General features: G+C 37.0%; 1 protein-coding gene across 1 annotated transcript in view; it reads right to left on the bottom strand.

Annotated features, from left to right (window-relative positions):
* Window positions 1-7,418: 7,418 nt before the first annotated feature.
* The window catches only part of FGD4 (FYVE, RhoGEF and PH domain containing 4), a 61,679-nt gene continuing 45,685 nt past the window's right edge, over window positions 7,419-23,412 (bottom strand). Inside the window, exons 7-17 of the mRNA XM_053978842.1 lie at window positions 20,021-20,177; window positions 18,823-18,961; window positions 17,829-17,887; window positions 17,060-17,206; window positions 15,651-15,823; window positions 13,391-13,421; window positions 13,123-13,218; window positions 12,597-12,722; window positions 9,716-9,856; window positions 8,439-8,579; window positions 7,419-8,256 (exon numbers count right to left, since the gene is read on the bottom strand). Of these exons, the coding sequence (XP_053834817.1) occupies window positions 7,999-8,256; window positions 8,439-8,579; window positions 9,716-9,856; window positions 12,597-12,722; window positions 13,123-13,218; window positions 13,391-13,421; window positions 15,651-15,823; window positions 17,060-17,206; window positions 17,829-17,887; window positions 18,823-18,961; window positions 20,021-20,177 (1,468 nt within the window). The 3' untranslated portion in view covers window positions 7,419-7,998. The remainder of the gene's footprint in view (window positions 8,257-8,438; window positions 8,580-9,715; window positions 9,857-12,596; window positions 12,723-13,122; window positions 13,219-13,390; window positions 13,422-15,650; window positions 15,824-17,059; window positions 17,207-17,828; window positions 17,888-18,822; window positions 18,962-20,020; window positions 20,178-23,412) is intronic.

Here is a 23,412-nt window from a genome sequence, read left to right as displayed (position 1 = left end):
GTGCACAGGGCCAAGAAGGCAGGGAGTGAGCAGCTCCCAAGCAAAATGGTCACGATCATAAGGATCCCTCTGCTTGTCCATTAGAAACACCACAGGACCCTCCAGAGCAATTTATTTAGAGCAAACCAGCTCCAAATACTGTGTTTGCCAAACAGAAGTGGCTGGTCTGCCACTTCTCTCATGTCAGGAAGTTCATGCAATGCCAAGAACAATTCTGTGGTAATGAGGCAGTGTTAGTCAGGCTCTTCGGGAAAGCCAGAGGAGGCAACGCCTACCACTTCCTCACCAACTTGATGGGCTCTGGACAATTTGCTGCCACTTAGAAATATCAAGTGCTTATTAACCCTGCTGATTTAAAAGAATTAAGTAGGACCTGTGGCCCCATTTCCTGTAGTTTGAGTTTTATAATTGTGTTCTCTTATTAAAGCACATTTTAAGGGTAAATGCTGTTATTTTTGTCTCCATGCAGAAGGCATTGCATTGTGCTTAATGGGGAAAATGAGGTTTGGAACAGAGTTAACCACAGTACAAAAAAAAAAAAATCAGAAAAATCAGTAAGTTAGATAAACAGAAAGGGAAGCATTAGTTGCTGTGGTTAATCAATGCTTATTTCAAATACTGATTTATTTACGGTGTGTGCAAAGAGAAGAAGATGTAGAAATGAAACAAAAATTATTGTATGCAATTCTTTCCAATCAGCAACTACCAAGTACTACAGTAACTTTTCCTCTGTTTTGTGTTTCTGTGTTTTCTGCAACACTGTGGCCACCTGCAGAAGAATACCAAGAATAAATCAGATACAATCAAAATGGGTTTAATATGTGCAGACAATGGAAATCAGAGGCAACTGCAACCAGTTTTGGTCTGTTAAAGGACAGATCCAGCTAATTGCCTGATCATATTTGCTTTGCAGCACCACTTTAGTTCAGTGCATGAGATCATGCTGATCATTTAGTATTGAGTAATACTAAGAAAGATTTGGGGCTCTGCTGAACAATTTCCTTTATTTTTGCACTTTTCTATGGGGATGGTGGTACAGAAGTCCATAAAGCACTCTTATAACGTCCTGGTCACATTGCCATTACAGAAATGTGGACACATTGCCATTACAGAAATTTGAACTAAACTGTGCAGATGTTGTATATCTTTCCCACCTAGGATGCCATAGCATTAAATACACCCTTTATAAACTCAGAATACATCTTTCACCAACTTAGCAGCACTTGTGAGTAACCAGCACTTCAGCAAATTAGATACCAGTGTTCCAAAACTGGTCCTCACCATCACACAAAACAAGAAATACAGCTTAAAGATTTTATCAGCAAAATGGGTAGGTGGACAAAAAAAAAAGAGTCAAACAGCAATACTTATTTAATGATGCTTTTATTTTACAGGATACAAATTTCTGTTCTTTTTAAGTACTCAACATGAATTAAAGTGCTTAATTTTTACAATTCTCCACCCACCTTAGGATCAAATATACATATATTACAGAAAGTATGTACAATATCTTAAACTTCTTTACATTCATATATTTCTTAATCATAAAAATGATGACTTACATTTGCACAACTTACAATGGCATTCGTATTTCACCTTTTAAATATTATTCACTTTATTGCAAAACCAAAACAAATTTACAATTCTTCCAATTATTATTTTTTTAAGAAATCTTTTTGCAATTAAAATCAGAAAATCTTCCATAATAGAGGGAAATTAACATGTATAGCCTGTAATTCTGATGTCAAACATTACAGCTGGTACAGCTCCCACTAAAATTACTGTATTAATTTGCCTTAAGGACTGGAGAATAGAAAATACACTGATAGAAAAAATAATATTTCTATTGCAAACTGTTCTCTACATGCAACAAATTTGACTTAAAAATACCAGGGCACATAGATGCAAAAATGCTTTGATATAATTCCCTCTTTTCTGAATGTTTCCACCATTAATACTTAATGACACTACGACTCTAGAGTCTTAATGACTCTACTCTCTATAAACAGAAGTAGGTTTGTGTTATGTAGTGGCTGAAAACATGTTTTATTCAAAGAAATCTGCTTGAGGATTTTGAGAAAAAAACACATCCTACATTCACTTGTGCTAAGAAGAGGAAGAGGTGAAACAAAATGCCATAGTTTATTCTGGGAAGAAATTTAATCACAGGGTTTCAAAGGAAGCTGATTGAAATCCTCACTGGAATTAGCGTGTTTGTGGGGGTTTCTGTGTTTGTTTTTATAGGCTGAAATAGTAAACATGCCACAGCAGCAGATCTACCTCCATCTTTTTCTGGAAAGCATACTCAACACGCTCATTATACATTCTATTTTGAATGCAGCACAGTGTATTTTTTTTGATTGTAAAATACTGCTTGAAAACAAGTAATATGAATAGTAGTCTCAAATATATAAATACACATATATACATATACACACATACATATGTATATGTGTATATACACACACATATATAATCATTAAATTAATGTTATTATCTGATAACGGAAAAGGATTTAGGAAACAATCTGTCTAGCAGATTAAAACTCCTATCTGAGGAACATACTACAGTCCCATGGGTCAGAACCAGCTAGATAAATTCCTCACACCAACAGGGTCACGGACTAGAGCAAAAAACATTTACCCCATGTATTTAATTTCAGATTTCAAATAACAGTACACCACAGAGACTAAGAATGATGCCCATTTCACCAATGGATTTACCTTAAAGGTAGTCAGTTCTGCCACAAAATTACTTCTCTCCAGTCATTTACTTCTGGATATATATTTCTAGTTGTTTACATTCACCCCTACATCCATTACCTCCATCTGAGCTCTGTGAGTCCAAGTGAGACCTGGTATCTCAGCAGCTCCCTAACTGGTGGAAGATTCATCTTCCATAAGTGTCCTTATGTAATGTAAGGCAGATTCTTTGTGAATTTAAATCACTGAAGGTATAATAGCTCCAGCAGGCCCATGCTAGTTTATACCAGCTATATGGAGAAAGACCTTTTGTTATTGCTTAGGATTATTTCTACATGGTATGCTTATTTCTTTCCAGAAAGACTTTCCTTCAGTATAAGAAATAACTACCCTCTCTTAATTTTATTTAATCTTTCCTTGAAATGAAAAGCTGATGATTTTTTATACTAGCTATGTGGTGAGGAACCCAAACAACCTGTCAAGTGTTTCCACATCTTTCCCACTTGTTTTAATATATGTATTCTTTTTCCTTCTGATTCCACTTGGAAGTCTGTGGAGCATATTTCTTTAATCTCATCTAAATTTTACTTAGGTGGTAGTGTATTTACTCTACATTTAATCAGTGCCTTGCCTTCATCCATAACTTAAAAACATGAGCAATAAAAATCTTCTTTTTTATGAAAGACAGTTAGAATTTTTGAGGGGATTTATAAAGCACTTTGAGATGGTTTTGCATAAAAAGGTGCTACTATATATACATGCAATTAAAGTGGTTTAATATTCTACTCCAAATAGAATGTTTTGTACTCTCAATATCTATTTTGCACATATAAGTTAAATACACTTTGAAATAAACAAAACTACTCGGCATAAAGGGAATTGAAAATACTACATAATACAGGTTTTATAGCAGCTCTTCAACGAAGCAGGAGTACCTGATACCAAAAAAGAATTTTTAGAGGGTCTGGAGGAATGGTGCAGACATGCAGATATCATGACACACTATTTTCCCATAGTAGGGGGAAAAATTAAGTAATTTCAAAAAATATATGGCTATGATCCAAAAATACTAATAATAAATTTAAGTCTTGTTCTGGTTGAACACAGATAAAACCACTAAAATAACTTCTGATCTGCTTTAAATCGCACAGAATAGTGATCACTTTTAAAGTGAGAAACAAGCATTACTTGAACACAAGAGTTGCAAAACTTAAATAATTCAGAAGAACCATTCACATGCATTAATGCATTATGAATGAGTGCTTAGTTACAGTTTATTCCTTGCACATAGAGCTTTATGCTCTCAAATTTAATGCATTTTTTCTTTTCCTTGAAGAATTTAAGAATTTATTTCAAATGGGAACAGCTTCTATCTTGTTAGAATGATGGTTTTAATTTCACTGCTTTTGTCATAGTTCTTAAGCCACAGCAGCTACAACTTTGTATTTGTTCCTCTGCAGTCATAATTTACAATTTAAAATTAAAGTTTGGGATGCTGTTAGGAGGGCTTGTCTGTAGAGAATGAAGACAACAGGGTGGTTCAATTTAGAAGCAATTTCTCTATCTTCTCATGTCCTTTAATATTGGTAATACATACTTTTCCCATAAAATACACACAGAACCATGTATTTGAGTGCCAAGGCATTCTGACTCAGAAGGGAACAATTCTGACCAAGCAATTGATTATGAGAGCATGAAACAGGTTTCACTAGGGTAAATAAAATATCCTGTGCTATATAAAACTTAATGGCTGAGAGCAAATGTGAGGCTACCATCCAAGCCAACAACTCCCAGTGCTAGCTTCATTTCAAACTGCTTCAAGTGCAAGGCTTCATCTGGGAGATGCTGCCATTCAAGTAGCTCCAACTGCTCAATACCACTATAACAACCACGCAGCACAGAAACTGCTGCTTCTAATCACTCAGCTGGAATGGGGCTTCCTACATGGCTTAGAATGAGATTTACAGGAGGAAACAGAATGTACTCCAGAATGTACAGCACCAAGCTGGGTAAGATGCCGACCTGCTGGAGGGCAGGAAGGCTCTGCAGTGAGATCCAGACAGGCTGGATCAATGGGTCAAGCCAGCTCTAAGAGGTTCAACAAGGCCAAGCGCTGGGTCCTGCACCTGGGTCACAACAACCCCTGAAGCACTACAGGCTTGGAGAAGAAAGGCTGGAAAGCTGCCTGGTGGAAAAGGACCTGGGGGTGCTGGTTTGGCAGCAGCTGAACAAGACCCAGCATGTGCCCAGGTGGGCAAGAAGGCCAAGGGTGTCCTGGCCTGTACCAGCAGGACCAGGGCAGGGATTGTCCCCTGTACTTGGCACAGGCGAGGCTGTGCCTCAAATGCCATGTCCAGTTCTGGGACATGAAAGACAGGATAACAAGGACATAGAAGTGCTGGAGTGGGCACAGAGAGAGGCAACAGAGCTGGTGAAGGGTCTGGAGCACAAGTCCTGTGAGAGGTGGCTAAGGGAGCTGGGGGTGTTCAGCCTCGAGAAAAGAAGGCTCAGGAGGGACCTTATCACTCTCTACAACTCCCTGAAAGGAGATGATGGTAAGGAGGGGATTGGTCTCTTCTCCCAAGAAACAAGCAATAGCACAAGAGGAAATGGCCTCAAGTTGTACCAGGGGAGTTTTAGATTGGATTTTAGAAAATATTTTGTCACCAACACAGAGGTCAAGCATTGGAACAGGCTGGGAAAGGGTTGAGTTGCCAAACCTGAAGGTATTTAAAAGGTGTGTAGATGTGGCACTTAGGGACATGGTTTAGTGGTGGACTTGGCAGTGCTGGGCAATGGTTGGGCTCAGTGATCTTAGAGGGGTTTTCCAACCTAATTGACTCTACAGTCATATCATATTTTCACTATAGCTCAGTCCTTCCTATCTGAGAACTCCTTTAAAGCAACTTCTTCCTTTACACTCAACACCTTGACCATGGGAAACTCTTTTTACACATTGGGATGTGGGAAGACAACTCTCCATATCCCACAATTGCACTTGAAGCTCTTGTAGAAGATACCCACTCTTGGGAGATGGCTGTGAAGGAAAGATAGCCACCAAGAGTTCTGCTTGCTTACCTGAATATTCCCCCATCCCTTGCCAAGGTATATGTAAGATTACATATTGGCTAGGGAGATCTTTGTGTTACCTTGGCAAAAATCTGATGGTATTCACCAATGTGAATCAAAACAGGCTTGAGCTGCCCATTGCTAAAGGTAAACACAGCTGCCAGTAGAAGTAACTTAAAATCTCTACGAGAATTACAGAAGAGCTTGCACATTGGAGAAAAGCAATACTAGGGTTATTTCTAGAACAATCTGGACACAGGGAGCACCTGGAAGAGAATTCAGAACAGACATGCACCAAGTCAGCTGGAGAGTTAGTACTCTACCATACTGTGTCCTGATCATTATTAACACTGGTGTAAAGTTGTGGAATCTAAAGGATATGGTAGATCCTGGATCTGTGCAGGAGAGAGCAAAATCCATCCCATTAGCATTAAGTTACATGACATTCTTGTGAAGGAATGATGGACACTGCACACTTATGTGTGCTTGACACTACAAACAGATATTAATCCCTTGCTAATTGCAAAATTAGTTGGGTTTTTTTTTCCCTATAGTGTTGCAGAAAGAGTAAAGCAGGAGTAGGAGTTTAGTGGATAGTTTGTTTGGCAATCTCATAATAAAAATCCAAAAATTTAAATCTGTCATTTGCTAACAACATTGAACCTGAGCTCTTCAGCTTGACATGATTTAAAATACAGATTGCAGATTTATTAAGTAAGACTTCTGAATGTTCTTATGACAAGCTGATAGTAGAAGTTATGTATTTTCCTTCCTTAAAGGGTTTCAAAAAGGAATGACAGCAATGATTTTAATAGTCAATCACTACCTCTGAGTTTGCCATATTTCATTGAAGGATATTACCGTAAAAATGGAGGTCATTTGCCTCTATGTATAAAAACTCTAATAGGAATGGAAGTTCATAAGGAACTTAATATTGTAAAGCCAATGAGTCCTTATATGCAGAAGCAGAAAACAAATAATATTAGTTCATAAAATTTCAGATTTGCAAGCTCAGACTTCTTACTAAATTTTTATAAACCAGATTCCACTTTAAAACAAGAATCCTTGAAGATTGTTGTCATAAATAAGCATTACAATACCTAATCTTCTACAAAAATAAAAAAACTTAAGTTCAAAATGTTCTTTTGCTCCAATAACCATAATAGCAAAAATACACATTCCTAGAAGGTTACTAGAATCTGTTGCTTTTCTCAAACCACATACTGCATTTGAGCAACAAACTACTGCACTCTTAAAAGCTAACAGTGATAGGACACTGAAGAAAAGAGACTACTTGTTTAAACACAACTGGAACTCATTTGTCCATTGCATGCCACTTACATTGCTGCTAATTTTTTGATGCATAAAAATATCAAGATCATTAAATGTCAGCTATTAAAACAAATCACTGAACAGTATTTTTCAATTTAGGACTGTGTTTAATTTCAAATAGAAAACATGCTTTTTTAAAATAAATTATTCACTAATAAGAACCCAGTATCATTAAATCAAAGCAATAATCAAGTATTGTACATTTTTAATACTGTACATATATTATATATAGTTTTCTCATATTTTAGGTATTTATTTCTACATTGAAAATCATTAGATTGTTTCCTTGATAAATTGAAATCTTAAAAGCCAATATACCTGTGAAAGCAATTTGCATTACTTTAATTAAAAAGATACAAATGAATACAACATATGTACAGAACTGTGGAAATCAATCTATAAACTACATACATTAAACCAATCTGTCCCTGTATATTTAAGTACAGATCTATTTTGGCAATGTGGAGGTATATCTTTTATCCTGTTGCAAATCCTAACATGTAAGTAGGAAGCTTCAAATATTTGCATTCTTAATGAAAGTAGCAAACGTTAACTGAAGAGCAACTGGATTAAAAAAAAAAATTGCATTACAACAAACGAGTAGTACAGTAAAGTTAGTAAGTATTTTTAATAGCATTCACATTTTTTTAAAAAGTCTCTGAAATGGACCTGTACATCACTTTTATTGACAGAACATAAATATAAGAAAAAGATCCCTAAAAAGACCAGAATTCTTTCCCAAACATAAAGTGCCAAGATGTGTATGGTAGTAAGAAGTTTCTTTTTCTGTTTTTTTTTTTCTTTTTTTTTCCTTGATTGAGCAAAAAAAGGTTAACACAAACGTTAACCACAATGTCAACTGAAATCTTTTAAAAATGCCATGTGTTCTTAAGCTTCAGCATTCAGATCTTTTAGAAGATTCAGGCTGCTCTTCTAAATTCACTTGCAGTTCATTTTGACATTCTGGTGTCTCACCTTTGACAGCTAAATGGATAACTTTCAGCCACTTCTGCTTCAGTTCCTCATTGTCTGCAGCAAAGCTGTGCACAGACTTAGACTGGGTCAGTTTGAAGCTGTGGGGGAGGTCAGCACTTTTTGGAGTGTCATCCACTGTGTAGCCCAGAAGAGGAATTGTAGCCAGAGCTTTCACATCCTAAGATGAAGAAGTTCTTCATATTAAAGAACGGACAACTAATCTACCCATTACTTCTCATTTGCTGGATAGTTTAGCGAAAACATTTTGATCTTTCCTCCATTCCCAAGCTACTTGCTGTCTCTTCCTCAAATACCAGTGACAATAATTACTAAAATCTTTCCCATTTCCCCTGTACATACCTGTGGAGCACCATACATGTAGAGCACAAGAGCCTCCTGTTTGGGTATGACACACCATGCCTTCTGCCAGGGCTTGGACTTCTCCATGTACTGAAGAAAGCTACATATGACACTATTTCCAGAGACTTCTGCAGATTCAATCTAGAAGATTGTAGAAAGCATAAAAAGGAAATTAAACTTTCCTTCCATAAAGACTAAAAACAGAAAGAACAGAAAATCAGGAAATTTATCACAATTCACGTCAACTCTTGGGTAGTATTTGAAAAAAGGCTTCAGGAAATACCCAAGAAAGATCATGAAGGACTGGATTTATGGAGAATATATGTATAATAAACACATACCATCACAACACATATTCCCTTAGCATGTGTAGTCTGTTCCTTTTTTCATCAGTAACTTTGGATTATAGACTCCTATATCACTCCAATTTTTATTTTATCCACCACAGCAGCCTTTCTCTGTACTTGAGCATGTACAACAATGTCTGATTTCCAAAATAACACCACATTAGGCACTGAAGTGCCTCTAACTATCCAACGTGACAACTTATCTACTTTGGCAATCAAAATATTACAACAGAATCAAGTTCAAACACATTTCTAAGAATAACATAAGCATTCAAGCACTAGTCCTAGAGAAAAGATTAGATTAATTGCTTAAAATCTGTAGTGAGAGTAAAATGCTACTCAAGCTAAATAGTGAACCTGAGATGATAAGAAAGAACACAAAATGATTCTGTGTTAAAATTTCCATTGACCTTGACTTTTCAGATGCCAAAAGCTAAGGGCAACCCGGCAATTTAAAGGTCCATTTTATACACTAATCAAAACAGTATCTTACTACTCAGACTCTGAAGAAAGAGCAAAGTTCTCCCCCATTCTCCTCATTTCCATCCCCAGTTCTTTCAGTCTGGGTATACATTTTCAAAAATCAACTGGTAGAAGTGGGGTTTGTTGCAATGAAAGCTTAAGTGCAGAAGAAGAAAACTGAAAATTTATAAAGGAAGGTTAAATTTTGTCAGAGGAGCTGATGTAACTGAAAGAAGCAAACAAGTTCTAAGTTTTATAATTCCCTTAAAAAATGTAAAGTTGCAAGAAACAAAACAATTTTTGCAAAGGTGAGTGCTGGAAACCAAAATCTATGGAATGACATGAAATTGATCCACATACTTTTTAGTTCCCAAAGAGAAAATAAACTCTGCAAGAATGCTACCATTTTTCACCTACTGATGAACCAAAATGATTGCAGGTATACATATAGTATTTTGAATGACATACCTCCAAGATGCCCTTCCTCTTCTTTTCTTCACTGTCTGTACAACCAATTATAACATGATAGCAATCTTTACAGACTTTGTTCAATTTATTGCCATCATATTCAAGATGTGCTTTGTAATCAGAACATTTCCAGCAAACCACCTTAGAAATATAAAATACATATAATATTTAAGTATTTATAGAAGGTTATTAAAATATAAATAAAAATTAGTATTATGTTATTTTGTAGTATATTTTTTATTATACAGAACAAGAAAGATGTGTTTATAATATCTCAACAATAACTTACTTGAAAATAATGGTTTTCCAAATTGGTGCCACTACTTCTTAACTAGAAGTGCTTCTTCCTATTTACCTGGTGGAAATTTTGTACTTTGCATAAAATCACATTTGGCTTTTAATTATATCTGTAGTTTCAAGTTACGTATAGAATCAGAATATAGCACAAGCCATGCTGGCAGTTTCTTTATATGCCAATCTGAAAAGGTACATTTACTACCTGGTTTTCTATGTAACCAGAATGAGGTTATGTGAATGAATAAAACCTACAATTAAGATGAACTTTTAATGATAAAAGTCCGATAAAATCAGAAATAGCTACTTTTTTAACTTGCTAAGAAATATTAGCATGTTTAAATGTATATATACCTATACATATAAAATGTACAATTTTAAAATCAAATAATAAATCCACAGAATAAATAAGCTAATATCCACTGATTTTTCATTATTTTTCTTTTCAGTATATATGTAACTGAAATGCAAGAGAGATATCGGAGTTGTTTCATTAGGAATGTTTTTCCACAGAATTCTTCTTTCCCATGAAAAAAGATGCCCTGAATAAAAAATATGAGTGAAGTTATTTCAAGAAAGAAAGGTAAAAAAAATGGACTTGGACCATTAACACATCTGAACAAAACTTTATTGTGGACCAAGGCTTTGCAGTGCTAATCTAGATCACCACCTTCAGCTTGTAGGTCTAGACAATGCTAGTTAAGTATTCCAAATTAGTCACTTCTGGAAAGCCATCATTGCTAGCCCAAATTAACTCTCATGAAAAAAAATCTTTTGAAATGAAAGCACAAGGAGATGTGATAGAACTATAATGAGGGAAGTAGTTATAAGTCTAAAGAAAAAGGGAAATAAAAAGGGAGGGTATGGTTTTAACATTAACAGATTTTTAAGACAGAAAGATCTGGGGGAAATCCCTCTATGACAACTATAAAACCTGTAATTTAGAGCTTCTGAAAAAGTCTCTAGTGTTCTGCCAAGCACAAAAGCAGCATTATGAATGCAGCAAGCCCTCATACCACTTAAAAACATTAGAAAGAAGTCAGACAAGACACCCTGTACCACAAATATTAAATCTGAGCTTGTACTACCATCTGGTGGAGACAGGCAGAGCTGCTGGATGGCAAGAGAAGAAAGCACAGTATGTTTGCTCTTCTTTTGTTAACTTCTGGAAACTCACAACTATCACTGTCTGATGGTTGCTTTCAAGCTGGATGTATTACTGTAGCATCCTGCATGTAAGGCAGCAGCCATATTTTCTCCCCACCCTCACATTCTTTCCTTCCCTGGTGCTTTGCACATGTTCACACACACTGAACCCAGCTGGGAGCAGTTCCAAATTAACCTAATGAAGAACTGCAGGGTTTTACAGTCTTTTGGTGGAGTCAGCCAGTGCTGTGTGAAATAATGCTGGATTCTGCCATTTAATATGGTCTTGAAATTATTCATATTACTAGAGGTCTCTCAAAACTAACAATATACTGAAATAATGCTGAATTATGCCATCTTAATATGGTCTTGAAACTCTTCATATTAGTAGACTAACAATATACTGTGTGCAGGGCCTTGGGACATTCTACACAAAAGTACGCTGCTCCTAATGGCTTCCAAATTCACCATGACAGCTAAGCAGGCAGAGGGTCCTTGGTGGTATGCAGAGCTCCTTCTTTCAGCTACAAGTGCAGCAGCAGACTCCACAGCACTGGAATAGGCTGCCCAGGGAAGCTGTGGATGCCCCATCCCTGGAGAGGTTCAAGGCCAGGCTGGACGTGACTCTGAGCAGCCTGGTCTGGTGGAAGGTCCCTGCCCACAGTAGTGAGGTTGGGACCGGATGATGTTTAAAGTTCCTTCCAGCCCAAGCCATTCTAAGATTCTGTGAATACAAAGAGCCATGAGAAGTCAAGCAGGTGCCTGGATCTTGGGGTCAGTGGATCGAGGTGACCCCAAGAATGTAAAAGTCTTTTTTTCCCAGCTCGCACAGCCAAAGAAGGAGTCTGAATGCGTAGGGTTGGCTTCTCAAGGTTGTTTATTTTCTCTTATCTATAACATTCTTGCTCTGACCTGCTAAGCTCTGTCTAGCAAGTCAGCCATGGCATTCTGCCTGCCCTTTAGGGCAGTGCTCACATTTTATACTAAAAACTACGTGTACTATGTTTACAATAACCTGTCAGTATCTATCATTTATGTTAGAAAGTGTGCCTCTACCTGAAACCAATAGACAAGTGTCACCATCACAGCAAGACATGGAGGGCAAGAAGAAGGAGGAGAAGGTCAGGACACGCCCAAATCCCTCCATCTTGTCCCCTCGAACCCCATTCTAGAAGACCCAAAATTCTACTTTTCACCCTGTGTTAATTCAACTACCACACTACTCAAACCCTTGTGGCTTGTAATTCCTCATACAAAGTTGGCAGCTTTTTCCACAGGCTAGAATCGAAGCCACAGGTGTTTTTGACTTTGTGCCAAGGTCTCTGAGCCCCCTGCCAGGTCTCGAGACAGCCAGGGCAGCCAGAGGGATGTCCTGGGTTCCAACACCTGGAGACACTGCCAGGCCTGCTGAGCAGCTGCAGGCAGGAGGGTTTGCACTTACGTGTCCACACGCTCGGCAGTGGTGCCTCCTCCTCGTCAGTGCATTGAAGGGCTCCTTGCATTTCATGCACATAGTGACCTCATTGTCCCGGATCCACCTCGGCGCTCTCTTCCCAAGCTCAGCATTCTAAAGGAGGGCCAGGAGGAGGATAAAAGAATTTTAAAAGCTAGTAAAAGACTGCACAGTACTTGAAATAGGGAAAAATGGTTATTCTCGTCCTCTATAAAGGAAATTACAAAACATAGCTCAAGATGCATTTTGAAATCTATAAAAGGAATAACAAAGAACCCAGTCAAAAATCATAATGTATCACTGAAAGGGTGCTCTGTTATGCATTTCAAGAAAGAAAGAAGCTTGTTTACAAGATTTGGCATTATGAAGAAAAACAATTACCAATAAGATGACTGCTTTGTGATTACCCTGCTTTAAGAATGATGAACTTGAAAACAAAGTTTCTGCCAAACCTTTTCCACTTATTGAAGAACACAATGGGTATTAAGGTTACAAAGAAATAAGAGCAGCTTACAGAGACTTCAACAGGCATGTCTTCATATTCTTTAGCAATAGCATTTCTGAAAGTTTCATTCCTCTGCTGAAAAGCTTCAATAGTACTCTGAAGTGCCTAAGGAAACAGTGGAGAAATTCCTCAGACTTGGTAAAATTTAAAACAGACTCTACATTCTGACCAGTTATTAATCAGCAGAGAGAAGGTAAAGACAGAAAACATGATTATTACTTTTCTGATTGCTTCAGTGACAAAATGTTTAGCAAATAAAGAATGTAGATGAATTTACCTTTATCCATTCTTCTTTATCCTGTTCAGAACTAAAAAAAATATTTGACACATTAGTTTGAGAGTAGTTTAGGAAGCATTATCCCACTATCAACAACATCTTGCAAAAGCCTAGTAACTGCAGTAATTCTCAAGAATTTAAACAATACTAATTGTTAACTGTTCAATTAAAAAAAAATAGAAGGAAAAAAAAAAACAGCCAAAAAAAAAAAAACAACAAAAAAAAAAACAAAACAAAAAAAAAAAAAACCAAGGCAGGAGACAAAAGTTAGAAATATGAGAATTAACACTTCAGTGTATCTGGCTTTCCAATAGTTGCTTCCTCCTTGGATAATGTGTTGGGAAAAACTCTGCTGCACCATGTAATACCAGTCATATAAAAATTAATTTTTCTATGGATTGCTCTGAAGGACGCAAAAGAGAACCTTTGCAACAGCTCAATTAAAACAGCTCCCCACCTGTTGTTCTGCAGTATTAGCAGAACTTTTAAGCTGGCAGAATCCTAAACTACTGTTTGTCCTTCCCACCTACCATCTGCACATGAGGAAGAAGAAACCTGTCCAAGCAGCCAGAATCATTCTTCCTACCTGCTTACAGTAAAAAAAAAAAAAGCTGAGCTATTAAGCATAGTACCTGACCAGCAATCTTACAAAGAAATAATCTACCAGCTGTTTAAAAACAGTAATTGAAAATGAACTCCAATAGTAGTTTGAAAAATAAATATAATCTTCCTACTAAAGAATATGCCAAGAGTAAATTAAAAATTATTAGTGTTAGTACAAGCTCATGAATTAAGGACATTAAGGCATAGGGTATATACATTGCTTATACATAAATAATTTTTTTCTAATATAATTGAGTAAGAGCTTCGTGGCACTTATTACTTCACAGTTTTGTACAGACTTAATGTATTCTAACAATGATCGCACAGCAAAAGATAAAAATCTGCGCTTCCCTCACCTAAAATAAACTAATGCAATAAACATTCTCCTACTGGCAATGTAGGAAAGCTAACAAAATAAACTTACTTTGCTGTATGAATTTTCATCCAATTAAAACATGCTTCAGAAATGGTATAGCAAGATGCCACCTTTCACCATTGAAAAAGGTATATGGCATAACAATTTACAAAATATTTAGCAAGATATCATACAGTAATTTACAGTAGATATGACTGATAGCCAAAAACCTGTCCTAGAAATTTTGCAGATCTTAGTGGAAAGGGTTTTTTGTGTCATTTTTCAAAGTACATATTTAATTTGAAATTAAATGAAAGTGTAGGCAAATACCTATATGCTGTTATCTTTGCACATTCTCTGCTGTAAGTCTCATTAAATATTTCAGGTTTTCCATAAAGGAAAGTAGCTTGCAAGTTCATTGGCTAGCAAGCTATGGTTTGTCCCCAGATACATGGTGCCAACACAGAACTGTTCCCACCATGGACATTTTCCTGCTTATTTAATCCTCGCCTCGCTGCAATGAAACCCTGACCGCTAAGATCAGGATTTTTAAGCAGGCCTAAAAGGAGAGGAGGAGCATCTCACTTTGAGTTTAGACAGGGATGATTTAGCCTAAGCAAAAAGGTAAGGGGAATGCAACTCAGCAAAAGGAGGATACAAGGAGGCAACTCAGCAAAAGGAGGATACAACGACTAATAAATTGGAAAGCAGAAGTGGCAGTCAGAAGAGTGCACCTGGAGGAAAAGGACACAAGAACTAAAAGGAGAGCTTCACCTTCCAGGAGGAGGTTGGTACTTGGGACTGGAAGAAAACAAGCAGATGGGAAATGGGCCTGAGGAACAGAGGAAAGCAGATGCCCACCTACTGCTGCAGAAAACTCTGTTCTGTGTTGATGAACCCACTGGGAGGGACAGCTTTGCTTGTTGGATCTGCCTTGAGGTGAACAGACTCATTGGTACCAAGGCAGCTCAGATCCCAGAGGCACCAGTGATTAACACACCCAGTGTCCTAAAACACTTCAGTCAGACAGGCTGCCTTGGCACTGCTCTCAAATTCCCAGCCAGCCCATTCACAGCTATTGCGAGCATTTCTGCAAAGTTAGCCAATGTGCTATGCATCCTAGATGCATCTTCTGCTCAGAGAGATTCTTGGACTGACAATTCATGATTTTTTGGCAGCCTAGGCTATTTTCAAAACACCAACATTAAGATGAAATCCGCTGCCTCATTCTTCAAATCTGTTAATCCACTCTTCTGTGTGTATATATTTGATCTCAAGAAACTGGCTAAAAAGACTGCTTACCTGGCCTGCAGCTCCAGTGTCCTCTCTTTTCCAGACACCTGGAAAGTGTGTGGATATTCTTCATTATGGGTTTCTATAATCTTCATGCCATCTATGCCAACTCTGGTTCGAACCGAAAACTTGGATCCTACCAGGCTGAATTTCGGGACGCAGTAGAGCAACATATTGTTAAACTGGGGCAAAAAATAAACACGTGGTTTTGCACTAAGAAAAACACAGGTAAAGCCATAGTTTGTCTACTGAGAGCTGGACAATATCACAAAGCTGGACTTGGTGCATGTAAAAGCAGGTTCTTTCCTGATCAGCCGATACATGAGAAGACCAAAGCCCTAATGCAGGACAACTTCTTTTTCTTATTTCTTTAGGAATAGGATTCAAGGACAGCTTCAGTGAATGTAAGAATAATTGTTCTGCATATGCAGCAGTCTTCATAGTATTTATTATCAAACTACACTCAGACCAGATATTCTATGCCAATATAAAGCTTTTCTAACCAAAACCCGTTCTTACACCCCAGTTCTGCAAAACCTACTATAAACTGTAGAATAAGGACTTTTCCCTTCAGTGTATATATTTATCCTGTACCAAAATAATTTTGTTTTGTACAAGTTGTAACTAATGCTATCTGAAGATATATTTGTCTTTTCTCCAAGACAAAAGAACATTTCTTAAAGTTTTTATTCCCTGAAACCCTCCATATCACAGGGGGCAAAAATAGTACATGAGCAGGACAAAGATATATTCCTTTATTAAAGCAGAACTTTAAATAGTGTTTAAATGTCTAAAGCCCCAGCCTAGAAGCACAATTATTAAATCAGATATAAAGTGTTCAATTTTCTCACTTTTCTTCCCCCTCTCATTTTACTCAGAATTAATTATTAAAAAGAAAAACTCACTTCAGTTGAATCCTATTTCATAGAAATCCTGACTAGACTACTGCCTGGTCTGTATCACAGACACAGCATATTTGAGCTTGTCACCTCTCATATGAAGGGAGCATCATTTGAGTCAGCTGTGTGGCCCCAGCTGAAGTCTTAATATTCTATGATTTCTCCTTCTGTTTGAAGCACAGGTAAGGAGGAGCTGTGCCTCAACATCCTGTCACTACCTTTTATTACCCAGAAGAGGGGCTATGCCAGAGACCCCTGAGCAGAAATGTATCAGCAATTTTCAATGCATGGGAAGCAACAAACTCCACCAAACTTTTTCCGAGGGAGTTGTAAGGGAGCATGGCTGTACTTTTCAAATTCCAGCTGAGAGGATGACCTGCCACGATAAAGAGCTCCCACAGAACCACGAGACAGACTGGGACCTCAACATACAATCTATCAGGGCAAAGATCCTAAGGTTTAACATTTCAGTTTAATGAGAATTTGAAAGTTCTCAGCAGCAGCAGCCACCCTACTCACCAGGAAAAGATAGCGCTCTTGGGCAGATGTGTTGCGAGCAGCCAGTTTAAGGATCTGTCCTTCTTTTATCAGCTCATTTGAAGGGTTCACAATGTCTTCCTCTTCTCCCAGCATCTCATATATCTCCAACAACTTCTTTAGATTCTCCTTTACAGTAAAATACAATTATAAACCTTATTAGTTGAAAGCACACATCTTTAGGCAGTTTAAATTAAATGATGGGAGCTGGCATAAATCTGGAGACTGTTTTAGCTTTGGAAAACATATTTATACCCAGCATGTGTAGTCTGACTGATTAATTTAGTTGATAAAGCTAGAAGTACTTTTAGAAATATTATATCCTTGGTAATTTTTAAAATGCAGTTGTTTATACAGTCTGTATTATTTCTTTCCCAAAACATCTCACATTTCAATTAAGATCCTATCATCCCAGCCCAATCAGGCAGAGAAACAGTAACTGCTCTTTACAAACATTGTCCTGCACTCACAGAAACAGATGAAACCAGGTTAAGAGTTCAGTGCAGTATCAGTGATTTGAGCCAGGAGAACTAAGTCAGTCCCATTTTCCACTTGAGAGAATTTGTTGCAATGACAGATTTTGTCTATCATTTCCAGAAGATGTATAAATACATTAAGTAGGAACAATCACTTTGACCCAAGAAACCAATTCTTGACATTTTGGGGAAGATTTGCAATTCACTCTCCTAGCTTGACCAAATATTGAAATGTAATATATTGAAAAGTGATCAGGAAAACAAGGATCGTTTACCATCTTTCTTATTGCACTATTTGAGTGACTTGCTGCAGTGGATATAATTTCCAGGGATTCTAGACAGAAGAAAAAGAAAATAAGTAAAACAAAAAAGCTGCACTTTTACTTATGTACTACATAGGGGGAATAAAAGGGGGGGGGGGCGCAGTGGTAATTCTACAAAAATGTTTGTTGTTTTTATGTAAATTACAAAGTATAATAAATTTCTTCAGTTAGTAATAAAAAGAAAACAAGGTAGAGTGGAAGGCTTAAAAAAGTCAGGTACCAAATAGAAATGAAAATATGGAAAGACCAGAAGAGAATTATTGCAGATTACTGTAGTGTTTCAGCACTTAGAATCACATTTTTCTGTGACAAGAATATTCATGGTTCTTTCCCTCCTTTTCTCAAAGTACTTCAGAAAGTCAAACTATATTTTCTCACTTGAAACAGCTCAACTTACAAGTGTTTACTGTATTGGTACTAAAAATGAAATATTTAAAAGAATTATCTGGGAAGTGATTTTGAACACTCCATGCAAATACCTTGAACTGTTCTCATGTAAATACAGAGAGGAAGAAATTTAAAAGTGGGCTGTGCTTTTTCCCTGCAGAAGCTTAAAAATACAATGAGCCTAACTTCACTTTTTTACAAATAGCAGTCACACGTTCCAAATGTGCATAAAGCAAGCCAAAATGCCAACAAAAAATAAATTAAAAAGCCACCACAAGCCCCGATCATCTGCAAAGCAAACAAATCAAAACCTGTGCGCTATTCCAAACCCAAAGTAAAATGTGTGTGCTCCAGGAGAATACTAAAGGCTTTATGGTTTTTACATTAACTTCAATTCAAACGGATTTTTTTCAAGGAATGTTATGATTCCACTAAAGAAATTCTATCATTCTTTTCATGGGTAATTCTTCACTTGATCTTTCCTAAAAATATCTTTAATTTACAGTATCCTCTTACTAATGTCTTATTATAACTCCTTTAATGGCCTGAAGATATTTACTTTCAGCATCTTTCCAGTCTAGGGAATCCTGAGGCAATTTCCTTAGGTAGTCCTTTAGAAGCATCTCGTAGCGTGGAATGCGTTGGACTGGTTCTAGCATGTGATGTTGCAATGTCAAATTTCCACACACTTTTTCCTTCTAAAAAATTGTAAACATATTTCAATGAAGCAGGCAAAAATGTCATTACAATACCTTAAAATAAAAGTTATGGTTGATGAATCATAAACAATATATTTTGGGACATGCATGGTAGATCTTCTGAAAGAATACAGAACTATTTTACCAAACAAGATAATCAGAAAATCTTCGCAAAAAAAAAAAAAAAAAAAAAAAAGTAAAAACTTTTCTAAGTATTTGACAGTCTTACAAAAAAAAAATCTTTAAAACTCCAGTGTATTTTAATATAAGTTTGTAGTAACAGACAAGAGAAATGCTTCTAAATTAATAAGAACTGTTCATGACCACATATTATAAACAATCACTCTAATGGGCTTATAAAGATGCATTTTACCTGAGGAGGGAGTGCTTTCTTTGAGTTTCATTTACCATGTCAACTCCCCCAGCAGTGTCCCTCCCTCATATCTCAAGATATATATTCATTTCCATAATATTAGATGCAATTAGATTATAAAAACAAATATTACATTAAAACCTGTTTCCTTCCCTGGCTTACAACCAAAAGACCCCACTGAGCAGCAAAATTTAAGCAGAAATATTCCATCCTATTTCTAAGTGCTCAGACTGCAGGAGGACACACACATGCCAATTCCCAGAGACACCCCCAGGGAGCACCAGAGGGTGTGAAACAAGCCTTTGGAAAAGGCTGGCATCTCTGGGCTCTTCAGCTGCCTGTGCTCAGCACTACTCTGAGCAAACACAATATTACTGGATGCAGTGCAGGGATCTAGAGTTGCCTTTTCATTTATCCTAAACTGGTATTTACAACAAAATGCACTATTGTTATAATGTTCAGATGTTTTAGCCTTTACAATTTGCTCCTCTATTTTGCAGGAGAAAGATCTGAATTTTTGTGGGTGCGTTGTGCACATACGCAGGAAGCAGTAGGGAAAAACGCAGTGTGAAGTGGATAAAATTCTAAGGGATTTGGTATTTATTTTCCTCTTTAACCCTTTTTTCATCCACAAACCTATGTATTTTTATGTATTACTTGAGGATCTACATTATTCTCCCCATTACCTGAATGTCTTGAATAATGAATTTGAACTGAGGTGACCGTTCAGTCCACGTTTTCACCAGTTCCATTGCATTATCGAAATTCTTCACATACTCGCCGTACATCTTGAGGAAAGGAGCCAACTTCTGCAGAATATCTCCAATCCTAGGGGTGGTAGTCCTACAAAGTAAGAGGGTGGAATGTCAGAGCAAAATGGAAAGAAAAAAAGTCACACAAGGTCATAAAAGGTTTCAAGTGTTTAACAGAGAATCCTTCTGTTTGGGATCGCCTCATATGGAGTTCCAGCACAAGCATTAAATCTGAATTCACATAGAAAGAGTCTTTGTATCCCCTTTGATGATGTATAAGCACCACAGGTCATGTAAAGGACTAAAATAAATAAAGCTAGAAATTAAAGACATGAAAGATTTTATTTACAAAACATGGCCTAACTGGTTTTATCTGCAGTTCATTAAAACTACATTATCTTCTTTTGATCATAATTTAACCCTTAAAATATTTAACCTGTGGTTTGGTTTGAGGGCTAAACCCATTCTGTACAGTTTCCACTCTGTGCCTTGTATAAACATAGATATTAACATTTTGGTTTTAATTACTATTTATCTAAGGAAACTTATGGAGGAAAGATAATCCCTTGGATTCCAGTCTTTTGTGAGAACTTTCACACATTTTTCCCAATTCCTGATGCCATCTTCAGATAAAATAGAATAGTAAAAGCTACAGATGGAGAGGCTGAGAGAAGCTGCACTCCCAAGGCACACAAAAAATATGGAGCAGCACACAGCCATCTCCAAGAAATACTATAGGAAGCACATTTCATGTCTCATTTTCAGGGACAGACTCAGAAACTCAGTATCTCAGTATGGATTTCTAAAAGTCTGAAATCAATGTTCTCATTGCGGTCTAAAGTGAAAAATTCTACAGCCCACTCCAGCACACCACTTCTCTGAGAGAAAAGCTGTGCAGAACAGAAAAGTTATACTTAAATAGTGCATATAGCAGGACTGTCAAAAACTGGTCCAGCTCCAGCTGCCTCTGCAGGGCAGAAAGTTCCTGTGTAACACCTGGCAGAGGACTGGGCTGCTGTTGGGGCTAGCAACGAGGGGACAAGACAGGGTGGGAAGTTGGTCTCTGAAATCATGCAGGGTTTTTATGTTATTCCCAAGTATCTGCTAGTGGTCATCCTTGGGTACAGAAGACTCGGGGTATTTTATCTAATTTTTTTGTTTGATAGGCTAGTGGGAAGGTATGCCTGCCCATGGAAGAGGAGCTGGAATTAGAAGATCTTTAAGGTCTGTTCCAAGCCAAACCATTCGATGATTCTATAGCACGGGATCACTGTTATGCTCTGTTACACGCTTTTCATGGGAAATATATTGCAACAATGTTGTTTCCAGTGTTTTCAAGACATATGTTGTAAGAGATATTCAGCTCCAGCTGTTGCTCAACTCATTCAAAATGCAGCTACCAGACAATTTCACTTTCACTTGGTAAGTTTAGATTCACACTGCCTTCTCATCCAAAAAAAAAAGAAGAATTTATTTTTGATCTGCTTTCCCAGTTATAAAATCAGATATTTGTACTCGAAGTTTTCAATTTAAATCACAACTCAAGGAAAGAGTCAGAATTTTTTATCCAGCTTTTTTACTGGAAGATAAAGAATAATAGAAGCACATAAAGCTACCTACAGAACTTACTTAATTCTTGTGTCTAATGAGAGGAACTGGTGAGAAGACTGTATCTGGCAGAACCTATTATGCCAGACAATTTCAGAGACCAGTGATGGGGAGAGAAAATTACCCCAGATTTTGCTTTCAGCAATGATCAGAAAAAGCTGTCTTCAACTGCACCCTTTTTTCTAACTCCTCCCACAAGCATAATGTTTCAAGGACATTTAAAAAGGCTGTCTCAGGTACAGCACAAAGGTTGTTTTCACACAATGTGGAAAAGATAATATCCTTGTGATGCAATTTATTAGCTCTGACCAGGAGTCAAAGCTTATTTGCAAAAGCACTTTTCAACCTTTGAAGCTATGTAATTATACACACAATAGTAGTGAGCAGTTTAGCATTTTGCAAATATGTAAAGTAAGGCAACCCATATTTCTGTGCTTCATAAAGTGTCTAGAGCAGAATTTTAAGATTACACGGTGAATCTCATTTCAAATTACACAGCACTGACATAATGTGATGTGAGCTGTTTTTTAAACATCCAAACTCCACTTCTCATGGACATGCACCGCAGTGTAATCCTGGCATTCATATTTCCTATCAGATTTTTTCAACTTCTGTTAAAAGAAATGGGTAAGTTTTACTTACTCAAGTCATCCTGTGGGGAACTGCTTATATTTCACAATACTTACATTTAATTTATTCCTTGCATTATAGACTACACAGAGGCATCACGTGCTTGTGCATGGAAAGTATTCTATTTTAAGAAATCATCATTTAAAAGGAAATAATCTTACAGAGTCAGAAGATGTACAGCTGCTGTCTAAAGCACCACTGTATAGTCTAAGATTTTCATATATATCACAAAAAAAGCATTTTTTCCTAATTTTTGGTGTGTTTTTGACAATAAAGGAGTTATATGATGGAAATTATGTATGGACAAACACTTGAATTCCTCATAATAAATTTTAGATAACATAGAATATAGGCGGCAAACAAGCACTGAGGTGAAATGACTGGATGAAACTGTATTTGTAATTTCTTTTTTAATGAGGTAATCCTTTTAATCCAGGAGCAGGAAAAGGTTTGAGACCTTTTCTTTTTCTCCAACTACATAGAAGAGACAAAATGCATGGCTATGTTTTAATATGTCCAGAATCACACATGACAAGACAGGATAAAGACACTACATCTGTACATAAGTATTACACAGTATATTTGCATCTGTTCTATCTTTGCTGGCTCCAAATAGAGGTCAAGAAAAGCTGAGGTGAAAATGGCCCTGGAATATATCTGACATGGATTTTAGTTTCAAACAGAAAACTAAAATATAGAAGAAAAAGAAGCTACTGCCCCACCTTATTACAAAAAGCAGTAACAACAGAGGTTACTGTACTTCAGCATTATCATAAACCACATGCATGTTATTTACCTCAACTTTGTATTCCGTACAATAAATTCACCAGGTAGCACATAATTTGAGTCTGAACCCCTAATTTAGCAAGATCATGAGTAATCTCACTGGCTTCAGTGAGATCCATATCCTTTTATTTTGAGCATATGATGCAAATCCTCTGCTGAGTCAGATCCTGAGGAAGAGTGGAAAAGCAAATGTTCTCTTACTCACAGTAGTTCCTGGGCCTGGAGAGCTTAGTTTGAAGATACTTTCCCTACCTCAACCCTGCAAGAGAGTTTCTACAGACACAGTTTTAGGAATGTAACCA

The sequence above is a fragment of the Vidua macroura genome, chromosome 5 (genome assembly GCF_024509145.1).
Source record: "Vidua macroura isolate BioBank_ID:100142 chromosome 5, ASM2450914v1, whole genome shotgun sequence".
Taxonomy (NCBI): domain Eukaryota; kingdom Metazoa; phylum Chordata; class Aves; order Passeriformes; family Viduidae; genus Vidua; species Vidua macroura.
This window is presented reverse-complemented; position numbering and strand designations above follow the sequence as displayed.